The 18,678-nt window shown below is 42.4% G+C and overlaps 1 protein-coding gene across 9 annotated transcripts in view; it reads left to right on the top strand.

The window, feature by feature from the left end:
• Nucleotides 1–668: 668 nt before the first annotated feature.
• Nucleotides 669–18,678, top strand: part of DCLK2 (doublecortin like kinase 2) — a 153,976-nt gene continuing 135,966 nt past the window's right edge. For 4 of the 9 annotated variants that reach the window (XM_019441298.2, XM_019441297.2, XM_019441296.2 and 1 more), the window contains exon 1: nucleotides 1,126–1,820. In XM_019441298.2, coding sequence (XP_019296843.1) covers nucleotides 1,400–1,820 — 421 coding nt within the window. In that variant the 5' untranslated portion in view covers nucleotides 1,126–1,399. Of the gene's footprint in view, nucleotides 1,821–18,678 lie in introns of all 9 variants that reach the window. The other 5 variants (XR_002077816.2, XR_002077815.2, XM_053901198.1 and 2 more) reach the window with 4 other exon arrangements.

Below are 18,678 nucleotides of genomic sequence, written 5' to 3'. Positions count from 1 at the left end.
AAGAAGCTTAAATTTACAACATTTAATACCACTTGAGTGCAAGTGGGGGAGGGGAGGTGTTTGTTTCCCTTACTAATGCATCCCCAGTGATGGAAACAATGCCTAGCACATGGCATGCTCTTAAGAAATAATTGTTGACATAAATCCCTCAAAACCCAGTAACTTCTGATGATTCATTCAAAGTTATTCAGCATCCTATGTCAGCAAATCTGCAATGGAAACTGTTTTATTAAAGGTTTTTAAAATAAAGCTTCAAATTTCCTCTTAAAAAGTAAATTTTGTGCCCAAATCCAATGGCATGTTTCGAATTTCTGCCCTAGTTTGGCCTCGGTTCCTCCTTTGGAGATTAGTTAGGGATGTGATCTCTGCCCTTGAATCTCCTTCCTTTGTAGTTTTTTTGGCCTGCGCGTTTACGTTTCCCAGGCGGAGGAGCGCGCGCCGCGGCTGCGCCCATTAGCGCGCTGCGCGGGTTTGTAGCTGTCAGGCGGGCGGGGCTGCCTAGGACCCGGGAGGAGCCGCTCCTCTCGCGCCGCAGAGCCTCCGCGCCGACCCGTGCGTCCCCCTTCTCCTGGCGCACCCACTTCCCTCCCGGGTTTTGGCAGCCCTTTGGGGGCAGGAACGCCCCCTCCCAACCCCGCGGAGTCGGGGTGCGGATGCTCGCGGGTGGACTGGGCCGGCCGGCAGAGAGGGAGGCGGGCTGCATTATTTCCCGCTAGGGCCGGGCTCTGGGGGAGGAAGGGGCCCCGCACTGCCTTCCCAGCCTGAGTCCGCGCGCGCCGCCCCAGGGCAGGGCCTGCGGAGGAGCGAGGCGGCGGCGCCGCATCCCCGGCCTCTGGCTGGGCGCGTGGGCGGGCCGAGGCCGGGCGCGACGCCCCTGCGGGCCCGCGGCGCCTCTCCCACGCTCCCAGCTCCTCCCCCTCCTCTTCCTTCCCCTCAGCCTCCCGGGAGCTGCCGGCGGACGCGAGCCGCGGCGGGCGCCCGAGCTTTGTGTGCGCCCGCGGGCCCGGGGCGAGCCTGGGGCGGTCCAACTTTGCGGCTCCTGGCCGGCTCCCTGGCGGGAGTTGTGAGGCGTGGCTTGGTGGAGAAGGCAACCGGGGTTGGGGGGCGGGGGGGCGTGAGGCTCCCGGGTAGGCGGGAGGGATCCAGCGAGCCGCTCTGGACAATGAGCTGGGCAGCTCGACGCTGTGGCCACTTTTAGTGGGGGCGCGGGCCGGTCGGCGCCTCGGCTGCTCAGAGGCCCCCACCTGCGAGGAGAGGGCGGGATGCCAGAGCCAGGTGTCCCGGCGCTGTGAGGCCTCTCACGGTCAGACGTCCCTGTACTTGATTCTCGCATTGACGTTAGGCTACAGAGAGGTTGTGGCTGGGACGTTTTTTGTGGGGAGCCCTTGGAGCAGCCGCGATGGCCAGCACCAGGAGTATTGAGCTGGAGCACTTTGAGGAACGGGACAAAAGGCCGCGACCAGGGTCGCGGAGAGGGGCGCCCAGCTCCTCGGGAGGCAGCAGCAGTTCGGGCCCCAAGGGGAACGGGCTCATTCCCAGCCCGGCGCACAGTGCCCACTGCAGCTTCTACCGCACGCGGACCCTGCAGGCTCTGAGCTCGGAGAAGAAGGCCAAGAAGGCACGCTTCTACCGGAATGGGGACCGCTACTTCAAGGGCCTGGTGTTTGCCATCTCCAGCGACCGCTTCCGGTCCTTCGATGCCCTGCTCATCGAGCTCACCCGCTCCCTGTCGGACAACGTGAACCTGCCCCAGGGCGTCCGCACCATCTATACCATCGATGGCAGTCGGAAGATCTCCAGCCTGGACGAGCTGCTGGAAGGTAGGAGAAGAGGGCCCCGCGCGGCAGGTGCGGCCCAGCGCGACAGCAGGTGCAGTGGCCATGGGCCGGCGCGCGCCCGCTTGCGCTGCGCAGAGGGGAGTTTACGGGGTGTTTTCTAGGCCGCCATGGGAATTGTACGTTTCTGCCTGCTTTTTTATAGATTTTGTGTGTGGGGCGCGCTCCCATATACAGTGTCCTTTCCCGGAGATTTGTCTTTAAAAAAGGAAAAAAAAAAAAAAAAAAAAAAAAAAAAAAGAAATCTCAGTGGCCTTTCGTGCCATCTCTTAATATTGGTGAACTTGGAGTTTTTGTTTTTAGTGCAAATTGTTTAAAAAGGTGGCTCTCAGCTGAGGATCTGATGATGATAAGCTTTGATGATAAGCTTTCTGTTTGGCCCTCTGTGTGGACCTCGGTGCAGGCACCTGTGATCCAGCGTTTGGGACCCTGTTGTACCTGCTCTACTCAGAAGTTGTGGTTGTGAAACGCTCTAGGCTGACTTTCCTAGTTTGGCTTTCAGCGTGTAATTTAAGTCAGAAGGCATGATCCTAGACAGTGGCTCTCAACCTTGGGAGCATCTTGGATCACTAGGGACTTTAAAAAATTATGAATGGCTGTACCCTGCCCCCAGATATTCAGATGTTTGGGGTGTGATCTGGGCAGTTGGAGTTTTAAAAGCTCCCCAGGTGGTTGCAATGTACAGACAAGATTGAAAACCACTGTGCTACAGGGTTTTCTACATTTGGCTGGTAATGAGGTGAATCAAGGTCAGTCTCTCCTGCCTCCTCTCCTCCTGAAAGTAACTAGTTAAGATGATAGAGTCTGTTGGAGTCAGCAGTTGGGGCCTATTATGAATTAGTAATCCTAGAATGTTAACCATGCTTCACTCAGAGGGACTGCTTGGCTGTATGTTGTGTCATCCTTGAATTCTTGCAATAATGTATTCTTTCCTTTCAAGGGGAAAAGGCATCACTAGTAGTTAAGAACTTCTTTCCAGATCTAAACAGTACCTATAAAGATGACAGAACTCAAGTGTATGCAGACTGCATGTTTGCATACTGTCTGCTCTCATGCATCTTAACAAAAAAAGCAAAAAACAAAAAACTTATTCTTGGATGGGGGAGGGGCAGAGAGAGTGAGAGAGAGAATCCCAAGCAGGCTCTGCACTGTCAGCTTGGAGTCCGACTCGGGGCTTGATCCCACAACCTGTGAGATCATGACCTGAGCTGAAATCAAGAGTCAGATGCTTAACCCACTGAGCCACCCAGGCGCCCCTCTCATGCATTTTTCTTAATGCAGATGGTACATTCCATGTAGTGATAACAATATTGGCTTAGCACAGAAAGGAAACTGAACTTTGAGCCAACTATTTTTCTTATATTATCTCATCGTGTTCTTATGTTATGGTTTGAAGACAGTTTGACCATCTTACACATTAGGAAACTTGAGCAACATGCCTGTTACACAGTGCCTGCATATAATGCCCTTTCGTCGCCAGTTCACCGCTAATAAATTGATGTAGCCATACTGAGGAGTAGTGAAAGTGGTTGAGTTTCTCTACTTCGTCATTGTTACCAGAGGTTTTCCCTGTCTTGGCTAGATGAGGACCCTGCCCAAATTAAGTTGTCTCTTCAGCCTGTGTGTGTGTATTCTTGACTTCACACATTCACTTGGTCATTTGTGCGTTTTGGTTTTAAAGTACTCCTGAGGAGGTGATGACAGCCAGAGGAGTTTAAATAAAGTGATACATTGTTAAAAGAGCTTTATTGATTTATCATGTGAAATACTTAAAGGCAGCATTTGCCTAGATATTTCAAAACTGAGTAACATTTTCTGACTGACCCAAGCCAGATTAGCAGCCCTGTGGAAAAATGAAGGCAATGCCTATTGCTTAAGTACCCATTTCTCACCTTCCCTTGGGATACTGTGCATAGTGTCTGAGGAAGGACAAAAATTTTAATATACTCTCAAGTAATTTTATTTTATTTTATTTATTTTTTTTTTTTAACGTTTATTTATTTTTGAGACAGAGAGAGACAGAGCATGAACGGGGGAAGGTCAGAGAGAGAGGGAGACACAGAATCGGAAGCAGGCTCCAGGCTCTGAGCTGTCAGCACAGAGCCTGACGCGGGGCTCGAACTCACGGACCGCGAGATCATGACCTGAGCCGAAGTCGGCCGCTTAACCGACTGAGCCACCCAGGTGCCCCTACTCTCAAGTAATTTTAACAGTGTATTTGCTACATGAAATTAGTGTATTCCAAAGATAAATATCATCATGGCGGGGGGGTGGTCAAGATGACCATTATGCATATGAGTTAATGAAAGCACATATTTTACCCTGAGTTTGTCATTGCCCAGGTGTTGCATGGTCCACTGAAACTGTATAGTTTCAGCTGTAAGTTGAAAGTTGACAAGTTTACTTCTGATAATGTACTCATTGATATTTGGAGGATGGGGAACCATAAGAATGTGTAGAGTCCAAATTTTACTACCGTAGGATAAATAATGATTAACATAAATAATTTGCACAACGGAAGCGTTTCCCTGGTCTAGCCAATTGCCTACTTGTTTCAAGCAGTATTTAATATAATAAAATTACTGCAAAAGAAGAAAATTTGTGCCCTTCTTTTGTCATAGTGACATTCTCTCTCACAATGGATCTTTGTCTAGGTCTTGAATTTCCAACAAAATGAGTGGAATACCCTGTTTCAAGGCTGTTTGCAAGAAAAAAAATAAATGCTTAATATCAGTCATTTGTGAATTTAAATAGTTTAAATTTTTAGTTAAAATTGTGTGCTCAGATGTTCAGATTTATCATGAGGAAGAACTAACCAGCTATCTGCAAAATTACTATTTGCATCAGTAAAAATGAGCACAGACTGTATAGTGTTGCCCATATAGTCAAAATTGACTATTTTAGATCATTTTTAAAAAACTATTTTTAAATTGTATTATTATTTTAGTAATATCTACACCCAACATGGGGCTTGAACTTATTCTGAGATTGAGGGTCCTATGCTTTTCCAGCTGAATCATCCAGGCACCCTTGGCCATTTTATTTATTTATTTTTTTTTTACGTAGGCTTCAGGCCCAGTGCAGAACCCAGTGAGGAGCCCAAAATGGGGCTTGAACTCATGACCCCAAAATCAAGACCTGAGCTAAAATCAAGGTTGGACTGAGTGAGCCACCCAAGTACCCCTCCCTCTCCCTGTTTTGAGTGCAGGTAGGGGAGAGTGGCAGGAGGGGGTGGGGGGGGAGAGGGAGGGAGGGAGGGGGAGAATCCCAAGCAGGCTCCATGCTCAACGAACAGCCCTACTTGGGACTTGATCCCATGACTCTGGGATCATCACCTGAGCTGAAATCAAGAGACACTCAACTGACTGAACCACACAGGTGCCCCTGGTTCATTTGTTTTCTTTTTTAACGTTTATTTATTTTGAGAAGGGGGGGGGGGGGAGTGTGGGTGGGGGAGGGGTGGAGAGTGGGAATCCCAAGCAGTCTCCATGCTATCAGTGCAGAACCCCATGCAGGGCTTAATCCCAGAAACCATGAGATCATGACCTGAGCCAGTTTCAAGGAGATACTGCTTTTCTAGAATGTTTTTCTAAAACGCTTTTAGTGGAGAATAGAAAGTGATGATTCAAGACAGCTGGGCATGAACACTCATTTAGAGCCCCAATCCTGTTGAACTCAGATGACAAAAGAAATTTGCATGGCCCAGATTTTTTCTTCTGCCTTTGACCTTGAATGTCTCTGGAGACTGAAAACAGTGTTCAGGTGTTGGCTGGCACTCCTCCTGTACTATGCTAAACCAGCAGGCATCTTCAGCCTTTTGGTTTACTTCCCCTTGCTGGATTAATTTCACTGAGTTGGTGCTGTGCATCCCTGTACTACGTTTAGTCTTTGAAACTAGATGGGCACATTCTCTCAGAGGAGGACTGTGAGTCATAACAGCACTGGGAAAATCTGTTTCAGTTGTCTGAAGCCATGATCCAGCCAAACTTACAGCATCTATGGTAGACAACTGAGGATGTTCAGATGACTTGTTCTTAAGTTCTCATGTCTGTGGCTAAGAGTCAGAATTCCTAATCTTAGGTGTTTAAGTTTATTTAAGTAATCTCTACAGCCAACCTGGGGCTCGAACTCATGACCTATAGATCAAGAGTCATATGTTCCTCTGACTGAGCCAGCCAAGCACTCCTCTAGTCTTAGTTTTTGTTTCATGACTGTTTTCCCTTTCTGAACATTTTGGCTATATTTGTGAAGTTTTGATGTCCTAAAGAGAGAGGGATAGTAGATTCATGAATAGTAGAAACAATGCCTGATTGAGTCAGGATCCCTGGGTTCTAGTGACTGGATTTAAGGAAAAATCACCTCTGTTCTCTGGGCATTAGGGTCCTTTCCTATTGCATGAAAGGTTGGCAGATTATCTAAAGAATATCCTTTCTAGACTGAAAGTATATACCCTTCCCCTTTCTGAGTGATTACTGAGTGTATGATGCCCTGGGCTGCCTTTCCCTACCCAGAACCTGTCTTCTAGGAAATTACTAAGGCTGCAGATGTCCTACTACCAAGCAAGTAGTGGGTGTAAGGGTCTGATGAAGTATTTGCCAGGAGTCAAAAATATTAATAGCCACCTGTCTCTGCCTCTCTCATTCCAAAGTAAAATGTTGTTTTATGTTGTTTTGATCTTTTACTCCTCAGTAACAACAAACATTGAATTTTTTTTTGCGAGAGAATTTTGATTGTTTTGGTAAGTGATACTTCCATTCTTCCATTAAATGAACTTGAAAATTAGGTTGAATTCTTTTGAATTTAAGAAAAATAAGGTTCTAAAGTGATCAAGCACTTGATGTTCCTGAGGTTCTCCTAGTAAGCCTAGTTTATTGAATCTGTTTGGTTAGGTCAACCTCTTTGAAGGTGTTAAACCAAAATACAGTTACTGAGAGAGTTTGTAAGTAAAAATGAGTCTCAATAAGAACCTAGATTATAGGGTAAGGGTTCCTCTCGACCAAAGATAGATTTTTTGTAGTAATAATAGAAATCGAGTTCTTCAAAACTTGTTATGGTGAGGAAAGAAACATAAACTCTGTGAGTTATAAGATATTTGCACATAGAAGTCAAAAGTAGTACACTAAGGCATTTATGATGATCAGATGTGGCAGTTTAACATTGAATTTTAGGTGTGCAAGCCTTCTCTGGCAGACTCCTAGGTTCTTCAAGACTCATTTCAAATACTGCTTCTCTATGAAGTCTCTTTCTAGACCTTAGGGATATTGGTCTCAGATAGTTGTTGATCGAGAGTATATTTGTTGTTGTTCCAGGTGCTGTTCCAGGGTACAGTCTCTTTCCTCAAGATGCTCATAGAGGAAGAGAGATAATGAACGTACACACACACACACACACACACACACACACACAAAGTTGGTCCCAGCTCATATGCTGTAAATGAAGTAGAAATGAGGTGGGGGCAGGATGATGAAAACATCTTTCCTGAGAAACAGATGTTGGAGTTAAAGTCTGAGGTGAAGCTTAGAACTCTTCCCTTTTCTTACCTCACAGCATTTTTCCTTAGCACTATTATTGTAACACTGATCTTTGTAATTAGTGGTGTATCAGGTTGGGAGCATGGTGAGGTCAGATCTCTTGCACACACAATAAATTCATTGAATAAGTAGGCCAGAAAGTGATTGTACCTCTAAGTCCCTTGGTTGTCAAGGGAAGTTTTGTATGAATTGAGTTGTTCCTCTATATTTGTGAAAAAATACATACTTTGAAAAATTGGATTATGTTTAGATACATTAAAGATTCTGTGCTCACTCATCATTGTGGAGAAAGTGACTTTTCCAGAATACCTGCTTCTACAAATCTGATTATTTTCTTCCTCTCATTTCCTAAAATAGGGAAATTTGGATATGCTATAATGTAGCCACCTAATAAGCTCTTTCCAGAAGTAATGGGAAGAGAAGTTTTCATTTGAAGAATAAAGAATTATTAAGGTTGAGGGGAAGAAATGGAATATTTAGGAGACCACATATGAATTCAAGTATGACACAGTGATACTTGAGTAGTTAAAAGAAAATATCAATATTTCATAAGGTTTTCAGCTATGGAAATAGATAGTTTATGATCTTGTGATATAAAATAAACTAGATTCCCTTGGGCAGTGGTTGTCAGACTGCTTTCTTCACTGCTGGGAAGGCTAAAGGAGTTGCTGTGGGTCTCTACTGCCTGTCTGGATCTCTTCCCCCTCATTTCCACCTGCCTATACTCCCACCACTTCTGTTTTTTATTTCTTCTATTGATAAACCACTACTAGTAGTGGTTTTAGTAAAAACCACTACTCTGAGGATTCAGGATTCTTACATTAACACCATCTCACCATAAACACGTGAGATATTTTATTTCTTTCATTCATTCATTCATTCATTCATTCATTCCTTTTTCAAGTTTTTATTTAAATTCCAGTTAGTTGGGGCACCGGGGTGGCTCAGTCGGTTCAGTGTCTGACTTTGGCTCAGATCATGATCTCACAGTTTGTGGATTCGAGCCCCCTGTCAGGCTCTGTGCTGAGCCTACTTGGGATTCTCTCTCCCTCTCTCTTTCTCTGCCCTCCCCCACTCACATTTTCTCTCTCTCTTTCTATCTCTCAGAATAAATAAATTTTAAAAAATTCCATTTAGTTAACATACAGTATAATATTTGATTCAGGGGTAGAACTTAGTGATTTTATCACTTACATGTAAAACCCAGTGCTCATCACAAGTGCCCTCCTTAATACCCATCACCCATTTAACCTATCCCACTGCCCACCTCCCCTCTAGCAAAGCGCAGTTTTTTCTTTATAGTTAAGAGTCTGTTTTCTGGTTTGCTGCTTTCCCCCCTCTGCTATGTTCATCTGTTTTGTTTTTTAAATTCCACATATGAGTGAAATCATATGGTGTTTGTCTTTCTCTGACTTACTTCATTTACCATAATACTCTCTAGCTCCATCCATGTCATTGCAAATGGCAAGATTTCATTCCTTTTTTTTTCTGAACTTTTTTATTTAATGTTTTTTATTTATTTTTGAGAGAAAGAGATAGAACCCTCAGGCATGAGCGGGGGAGGAGCAGAGAGAGAGGGAGACACAGAATCCAAAGCAGGCTCCAGGCTCTGAGCCGTCAGCACAGAGCCCAACATGAGACTCAAACTCACGAACCATGAGATCATGACCTGAGCCTGAGATCATGACCTGAGCCGAAGTCAGACGCTCAACCGGCTGAGCCACCTAGGCCCCCCAGAGTTCATTCTTTTTTATGAATGAATAATATTCAGGAACAATATTCCATTGTGAGTGTATATATCTATGTGTATATATCTATATATAAATGTGTATATGTCTTTATCCATTTATCATTTGATGTACATGTGAGATGTTTTATTTACAGTCATTGTGTGAAGTCCTTTACATGTTTCGTCTCATTTAACTTTTATGATATCTTGTGAAATATGCTGCACTGTCTTTCCATTTTACAGATGGGGAGGCTCAGAGAGGATAAAGAAATTGCCCTCTCACGCCATGAGTAAAAGGTGGGGCTGAAGCTCAAAGTCTTTGTCCTTCGCTTTTGAACTGTATTCTGAACTACCACCTGTGAGGAAATGGGGTCTATTCCAACCCCCCAGGTTTACATAGATCGCAGCGTATGAGCAGTCTAGAACTCCAAACATGTTAATCACTTATGTTTAGAAAATGAAGATCACAGTAGTTCATTAGTCACTGTAGGTGTAAAGACAATTTAGGATGTTTCATGTATGGGTCCTGAATAAAATGCACTATGCTACATACCTGCAAAGTAAGATCTGTGCATAGTTCTGCATAGTTGCCTTGCTTGACCCCAGTAAAATGAAAGACATGTTAGGTAATTGCTAAGGCCCTTTCCCCTTTAAAGTTCAGTGATCTTGGGAAATCCTTTAGGGAGTGGGAAAGAGAAATGATCTTGGCTCTATCTGGCTCTATGTCACTTTTTAAAAGGTGGCCAGGTTTAGGGGCACTTGGCTGGTTCAGTTGGTAGAGCGTTGTCTTGAGGTGGTGAGTTTGAGTTCCATGTTGGGTGTAGAGATTACTTAAAAAATAAAATCTTAAAAAACAAAACAAAAATGTTGGTCATGTTTAGAAGGAGTTCTTAGAACCCTAATAACCTGCTGGAGGCTCTTCTCCACAAAACATTCTCAGGAAAGGGAAAATTACAAACCTATTGAGGACTGGGACCACAGTTATTTTATTCATTTCTTTATCCCATGCAACAAATACCTTTGGGCATAAGATATTTGATGATTTATTTAACTCTTGTGCTATATATAAGAGCTTTTAGTAGGTGGGAATAGGTGGATATAGGTGTTTTTGAAACCTTTCTTAGTTACCACAGCCAGCCGGACAGTTGGCTAGATTTGTAGAAGTAGAATAAAGCAGTAGAGTAGGCATACTGTAATTTGTCAGAAGCTCTACTTTAGAGACTGAAAGAATAGGAAAAATTGACTTCTGAGATCAACTTAAGTAATTTTGATTACACTATAACCTTTGCAAGCATCTCAAAGTGACTAAAATAATCTACAATTATGACCTGCTACGTTATCTGCTGTTTACATGTTGATTAAATTATACTCTCAATAAAAGTTTTAACATATCTTCACTGATTTATCTCTGTCTTCACTGTGTATATTTTACAGACTTAAGATTACTTTAAGTTTTGCAGCACCCAGGTGGCTTAGTCGGTTAAGTGTCTGACTCTTGATTTGGGACCAGGTCATGATCTTGCAGTTGACGGTGAGCCCCACATCAGGCTCTGGGCTGAGCATGGAGCCTGCTTAAGATTCTGTCTCCTTCTGCCCCTCTCCCCTGGGCTCTCTCTCGCTCTCTAAAATAAAAAAGATTACTTTAAGTTTGAATAATAACAATATAATTATTTCTTAAAGGTAATGATTGTTGCTTTCTTCCCAGTACCTTTGTCCATTATATTGGTCTTTTTACTTAATGGTATTTTGCCTCATTGGCAGAGAATCAAGGAAAGAAAAAAGGAGTTATGGAATTTTAGTGTTTACATTCATGTTCATCAAGCCTCTGTGAGGAAAGAACTTGAGAAATAGCCTGTGAACTCATCTCGTACTAGTTTAGTGATCAAGGTCAATAGTTGAAAGGCTCCACGTGAACCCTATGATGTATATAAAACACTTAGCAGAGTCCTAGCATTCAGTGGCTCTTTGGTAAATGGTAGTGGTCCTTAACATCTTAAACCAAATTTTATGCCCTTATAACTTGCCTGCTGTATTCTAGAGACACCCTTTGGAGCTACATACGACTTATCCTACTTTTACATGGCAGTTCTTCAGACATCTTGAGACAGTGATCATACTTTACTATTTACCTTCCTTTCTGTCCTGCAGACATCACCTATTTTGGGGGCAAACATCTGGCTTCTGAGTTTTTCATCACTTGCATTGTATCTTTGTGAGCCATCGTTACTATCAATCACTTGCTTAAAACTGGGGCCAAGTCTCCCTCTTAGACTCACAGTGAGATTTAAGGGATGAAGGAGGAAGGTGATAAGCAAAGCTCTCCAGAAGTTGGGGAAACTCTGTCAAGGAAAGTTTTATCTCTGCTCAGATGGTGAGCCAGTTGAAGGACTGACCCTTGATCCATTATGCCCCAGTTGCTTTAGAAGTATTAGCTGGGCACATTGTGGTTTGACGTTTTCTCTCTTTCTCAGCATCCTTAAGATTATAGTATTTCTCAGGGCACCTGGGTGGCTCAGTGGGTTAAGCATCTGACTCTTGATTTTAGGTCAGGTCATGACCTCACGTTTCGTGGGATCGAGCCCCATGTCGGGCTGATAGCATGGAGCCTGCTTGGGATGATCTCTGTCCCCCTCTTTCTCTGCCCCTCCCCCTGCTCTCTTTCAAAATAAACTTTAAAAAAGAAAACCATTGTATGTTTCTTAAACTTTTACAATATTTGGGCCACTTAAAAATGCAAAACAATGTGAAAATGTAACAGCTAACTTGTAGAAGTCCAGTATTGCCTTAATTACTTTAATTACATCATCACTTAAATACATAGAAAGGTAGGTATACTTGTACCATAGGTCTTATACACCAATACAACCTAAACAATTTGATAACGTAAATACCAACAGAACTGTATAATCGATAAAAATGTAAAATAGAAATATGAAGCTGCAGATAGATACTATTTGTTCAAGCTAAATTGTTCCCAAATGTGACTGTGGCACTGAAAGCTGAGTTCAGTGTGCTGTATTTCAAAATGCCATGTAATGAGTCAGTCTTGCACTATTAGCAAGCCTCCATTCCTGCAGAGTACAGTTATGTCTTCTGGCCTTAACTTGCTTCAAACACATCTTTTACGTAAAGTCCACTTCTCTTTTTCCTCATGAACTCCCAGCATAGTTATACCACTTGGTGTCAAAAGAGTTAAAACTGTGGACAGAGTGGTCTGACTGTACTTTATTCAGAAGCAGTTGTTCACATATTCCAGAATAGAATGATAAAAACATTTAAAATTTTGTCAGAATAAACACAGAATTAAAATTGTCATAGTGAACAGGTTAGAGAGGGAGAGAGCCAAAGCATAAGAGACTCTTAAAAACTGAGAACAAACTGAGGGGTGATGGGGGGTGGGAGGGAGGGGAGGGTGGGTGATGGGTATTGAGGAGGGCACCTTTTGGGATGAGCACTGGGTGTTGTATGGAAACCAATTTGACAATAAATTTCATATTTAAAAAAAAATTGTCATAGTGAACTCTTGTAGATCGCGGAACATGCTTGTCCTAGGTGTAAGGCACAAAAAGGTAGTGAATGTGATCTGTAGGTTCCATCCTACCAGGAGACTAGAGAAAAGTGTTAAAGCTTTTTGGCTAGTGAGTAGGCTGTTTTTTTGTTTTTTTTGTTTTTGTTTGTTTTTTTTTTTTTTTGGTAGGATTATTTCTTCTACTTTTACCTAATTTTTTTGGTATTCAGTGAAACTTCTCCGAAATTTCAATGCTGAAGCATGGATTTCTGGGCATACTTACTCATAGATATGCAGATGTTCACAGTAGCTTTTGTACCCCTTTCTTAGTGGAATGTATCACAGCCTGTACCGCTAGATGTGACTTTAGGATGCGGCTTGGTTCAACCAGTTGCCTTCAGATGTGTTGAAAGAGCATTGGTTTTAGAGATGGAATATCCCATTTTGTGTCCTCCAACCTGCCCTGCAGGAAATGCCATTATATTTGTTTTGCGAATGCAACAGCAATCCGCCATGACACAGCAAAGGAGTGCAGAGTCGGATAGGTTTCCAGGCCAGAGAAGTGCACTGTGTGTAACTCTGCTGAGCCCCGTAAGTTCTGGGCACTGTACAGTTAGGGTGAAAAAACCTGACTAAGTTGTTTGCCACAACAGAATAATAAATCAGCCTTACTTTTCCTCAGCCTGTATTTTTCTTAACCAGATGGGCGTGGGAACTCATGTCTGATGTGCTTTAGATGCACACATTTTAACGTTTATTTATTTTTGAGACAGAGAGAAACACAGCATGAACGGGGGAGGAGCAGAGAGAGAGGGAGACACAGAATCGGAAGCAGGCTCCAGGCTCTGAGCCATCAGCCCAGAGCCCGATGCGGGGCTCGAACTCACGAACCGCGAGATCGTGACCTGAGCTGAAGTCGGACGCCCAACCGACTGAGCCACCCAGGCGCCCCTAGATGCACACATTTTAATTCACCCAGGACAGTCTCACAAAGGCTGTATTTGATGAAGGACATCAAACCATTTTGTAGATGCAGTATACCCAGATTTATCTTCCTTGGTTATATGCCTTTGGAGCAATTTTTTTTTTCTCAGTTTTGAAAGTTAGCAAAGAATTAAGGTTCCTAAGATTATTGCTGATATTAGACCTAAAGTGTCAGTCAGCCAAGCTTTCTTTTCCTTTTGTCTTTCTATTTTTATGTTACCATATTTAAATCTGTGTAGGGGGAGCTGGGCTTTTTTCTAAGCTTGAAGAGCCCTTTCACTTTAGACTTGTATCATAAAGTTCAGTGCTTGCTTCATTCCAAGGTATGTGTACTCTCAATGTCCAAATTTTGTAGAATTGATTTTCTGCCATGAATATCAAAATAGTTTATAATTACAAACTAATTAGTAGCATTACGCAGTTAATCTAAATATTTTCACAGAAGTGAATGAGAGACTTTACAGGAAGTGATATAAAAGTAAGCTAAACCTACTGTTGTTGAGGGGCGCCTGGGTGGCTCAGTAAGTTAAGCATCTGACTTCAGCTCAGGTCATGATCTCATGGTTTGTGAGTTCGAGCCCCACACTGGGTTCTGTGCTGACAGCTCAGAGCCTGGAGCCGGCTTCAGATTCCGTGTCTCCCTTTCTCTCTGCCCCTGCTCACGCTCTGTCTCTCTCTCTGAAAAATAAATAAACATTAAAAAAAATTAAACATACTGTTGTTGAATTTCCAACTGTAAGTTTGCAAAGTAACTATTTGTAATTTCTAACAGTAAATTGACATTTAAGTGTTGAGAGATTACTGTGACTTAGCCATTAAAAATATTCATGTGTACACACACCCATGTACATATATATACACACACACACATGCATATTCCATTGATTGAAAGACACATTACATTTATTAGACTAAAAAAGTGCCCTGTACACTTGAAATTTGTATACCACTGTATGTTAATTATTCTTGAATTTTTAAAAATAAGTGTGTGCCCTGGATTCTTGATGCTTTGGTCTGAAATGAATTAGGAATGTTGGTAGATACTAGACAGCCTTCATATATATGCCTTAGGTTGCCTTTCAATGGACTGACGTGACCTAAGAATGTCTCCAGTCATGTACAACGTCTTTCAGGAACCTGACCCTGAGCCTCCCAGCGTCATTCTGTATAAACAGCTACACTGTGCAAATGTTTTACCCAGACCTAATGCAACTCCAAACTGTGAGATGTGTGAGTTTGCATTTCCATCATTACTTTGACAAACATGTTTTCAGTGCCTGTTATATACCAGGTACTGTGCTAGATGTGGGTAGTATAAAAAAGATAGTATTTTTAAGAGCTTCCAGTCTAGGCAATGGTTTGTAATGAGAGGTTGTTTTCATGGTCACTTGTGAAATTAAAAACCCTTGCCTACTTGTTCTGGTCCTACCTTCCAGTGATTCAGATGGAACAGTGGTGAGATCTGAGCATCTGTACTTATACAACAAAGTCACCTGATTAAAAAAATTCTCCACTAAGAACCATTGGAAGAGAGAAAGAAAGAATAGATAATTATGAGAAATTGATGCATTCTGAGCTCAGGAAAATTCATATACATGTACAGCTCAGTGAGTTGTTATGAAGTGAGCACCTTTGTGACTACCAGCCATTTCAAGAAACAGAATATTTCCAGAATCTGAGAAGCCCTCCCTGTGTCCCTTCCTAGTTAAAATTCTTCCCAAGGTAACAGTAGCCTGACTCTTTTATCTATATTTCTACCACCAATGAGGGCATCCCTAATTGATACAAGTTAGTTTTGTCTGTTGTGGACTGGAGAGAAATTGAATCCTACTACGTGTATTCTTTTGTCATCTTTTTTTCTGACCATTGTTTGTAAAATCCATCCAGGTTGTTAATATGGCTCTTGTTCATTTTCATTACTATATTATTGGTAGACATGACCATACCACAATCTGCATATTCTTTTGGACATGTGGATTGATTTTTCATCTGTGGCTGTTGAGCGATACTTCCACATACACATGCTGGTGCCCATGTGCATGAGTTTTTCTGGGATATTTTTCTGGGGTGGATTCCTGGGTCATATGATGTGTATATTGTAAACCTAGTATTAGATAGTGTTTTTCCTAGGTAATTGAACCAATTTAAAATGTTTCCAGCAATATATGATAGTTCCTATTGCTTTACCTCTTTGCCAAGAGTGTCTAATCTTGACTGGTCAGTTAAAAAGAGGCAAGATGGGAGAAGGAGGAAGGTTATTTCAGACATACAAGAAGCAAAGAAAATAAGAGGGTATGATGGGTTTGGAAGGAAGTTGCAAATATACTGGTATGACACTGACTTAGGAACCTGTGGGAAAGTGGTGGGAGATGAGGGTGGAAGTGTGTGATGTACTAAGGAGTTTGGTCTTTATTTCAAAGGCAGTGAAGCAAGCAGATGATATCAGATCTACATTTTTAAAAATTTGCCTTGACAACTATGTGGAAGATGGAATGAGGCCCCATAGAGAACTTAACTACTCTAATCCAAGGAGAAATGAGAGGAGGCAGAGTCAAAGAGGATAGATTCCAGAGATGCTTAGACCAAGGTCGACAGTTTTGCCAATTCTGTTGAATGTGGGAAAGGGAAAAGAGAGGCAGGAGTCTTGATTTTTGGGTAGGTGTCCATATAGATGGTAATTTCATTCAGTAAGTTGGGGAATTCAGGAAGAGAGTTTGAGGTCAGAGTGGCCATAATGGGGAGTGGAGTTAGTTTTAGGCAGTAGCGTGTGAAATATCTATAGATTATCTAGCAGGAGTAGGCTGGAGATGTCCTCAGGATATAGGTGGTGTTTGAAGCTGTGGAGGTGAATGCAATTGCCCACAGACAGTCTAAGGAGGATGAAGTAGATGCGTGGGAGAAGAGGATCCTGAAGAGCAGACCAAGGAAGAGTAACCAAAGAAGTAAGAGGTATAAACCAAAAGATACCAGGTTGTGGAAGCTAAGGAAAAAGGGATTTCCAGAAGAGAACCATGACTAGTGTCCAGTGCCCTCAGAAGATACCAAGTGGATTTGGAAGGTGTACTTTGCATTTGGCAAAGACCTGTTTGGGGATCAGGGTGTTCCAGCCAGGGGAATGCAGGGAGCAAAAGTAATGCCACAGTGGCTGAAGAACAAACAGTGGGTGAAAAAACATTTGAGGAGTGCTTTTTAACTCAGCAGTGAATGGAAGCCAGAAGCACATTAGGTAGAGTGGGATGAGGAATGAAGAGAGGGAGGATTTGTGTGTGTTTAAGGTGGGAGGTATTTGTATCTAATTCTGGAGAGAGGGCTGCCTAGTTAAATGGAGAAGAGAAGAACAATGTCCCTGCAACTGCAGCGTGAGGAGACAGAAAGATCTAAATCCTGGTGGAACGACTCAACATCGATTAGGAGGTGGCTGTCCTATTACTGAAAAGGGAGAGAAGGGGGGAAAAATTGTCACAGTCTGAAATATGTTTGTGGCAATGAAAGTTTTCAGAGACAAGAAATTGGGGAGTTCCTGGCTTGTAATATCCTCTTGCCTCTTTTTTTTTTTTTTTTTTTTAAGATTTATGTTATTTTTAGAGCGAGGCGGGGGGGGTGGGGGAGAAGGGCAGAAGGGGAGAGAGGAGAGTGAAAGAATTCCAATTCAGTGTGGAGCCCCCTGTGGGGCTCAATCTCACAATCCTGGGATCATAACTTGAGCTGAAATGAAGAGTCCAATGCTTAACCAGCTGACACCCAGGTGCCCCTATCCTCTTGCCTCTTAAAGAGGCTGTATCTTGGGTTGAGTAAGGATGAAAGTTAATGGTTAATACCCAGGTTGTATTACACAATTGTAGACAATTTATCAGCCTGCTAACTATGAAGTAAAGTGACTTTGAACAAATGTCAGTGGTAAGAAGCCATAACCATGCCACTGTGGAGTCTTAAAGGATATTCAAAGACTTTCTCTTTGTACCTGAAAACAGTTAAGTTTTATAAACCACCTTATGCTTCTATCCATCTTCTTTCTATACATAAAGCAAATTTTCTTTGTATGTAGTATTCACGTGATTATAGTTTCCAAAGTGATTTTCCCCCAAACTCTTATGGTCACAGAACTATTATTGGAAGGAGGGAGAGAAAGAAATTGAGAGAGAGAGAGAGAGCGCGCGCATGTGTTTGTGTGTGTGTGTGTATCTCAGTTCTCCGAGAGAACCGCCAGAGTCCACCGAGAACATACCTGTAGTCAAACAAGTTGAGTTTATTACTCACTGCAGTAAGGAGAATGGACATTGGAGTATACCATGGGGCATCTTGGTAAGAAGGTGTTAGACCTATCATAGAATTTGGGCTTAGGTCGGATAATCTCAGGGAGGATCTGCAGAAGCAGGGACTTGCTCTGTATTGGGTGCTGTTAGAAGGAAGGACAATTCTATTATTCATTCTATTCTATTCAATTATATTATCAATTCATTAAATCTTATAGGGAGCACAGAGTATATTGAGGAAAAAGCTATAATTGGTAAAGAAGTGGCAGTCATTCGTTGAGTTGAGAGGAGGATGTCTCATATTTTGTGGGTTGCACAGCGACCTTGTTTTTGTGTCACTTTACCATAGCCTGAGTGACTTTGATATATTCTGTGAGCTTATATCCCAGGGAAGAACATAGGTCTGTCTGTGAGCATCAGACCAGCTTATAATAATGTCAAGATCGCTGTTAATGTCAGATCTGTTGTGGACTTCAGGGACTTCTTTATTTTTCATATATCCATATATGATATATGTATACATACACATTTATATCTTAGTTTAACTCTTATGCTTATCTTTTCCTTGTTTGGGTAAGTGTGGTTTTAGTATGTATTGGCAAATTTTAAAAAACCTTTTCAGAATATGTATTTTATCAGTATATCAAAACTCATTACTTCAGGATATACTTTTTCAGGTGTATCAATAGCATAAGATGTACTGCCATTTGTTACATTATTGGGGAGTCAGCAGAAAACACAAGATTCTTGAACTGATCCAAGTAGAAAGTAGGTGGTGGTCAGGACACAGAGAGTGGACATTTTGAGAAATATTTAGAAAATAGGACAGAACTTGATG

This window comes from Panthera pardus, unplaced genomic scaffold, assembly GCF_024362965.1.
Source record: "Panthera pardus isolate Hobbes unplaced genomic scaffold, ASM2436296v1 HiC_scaffold_13, whole genome shotgun sequence".
Lineage (NCBI taxonomy): Eukaryota > Metazoa > Chordata > Mammalia > Carnivora > Felidae > Panthera > Panthera pardus.
Note: the sequence above shows the minus strand (reverse complement) of the source record. Positions and strands in the feature narration are given on the sequence as shown.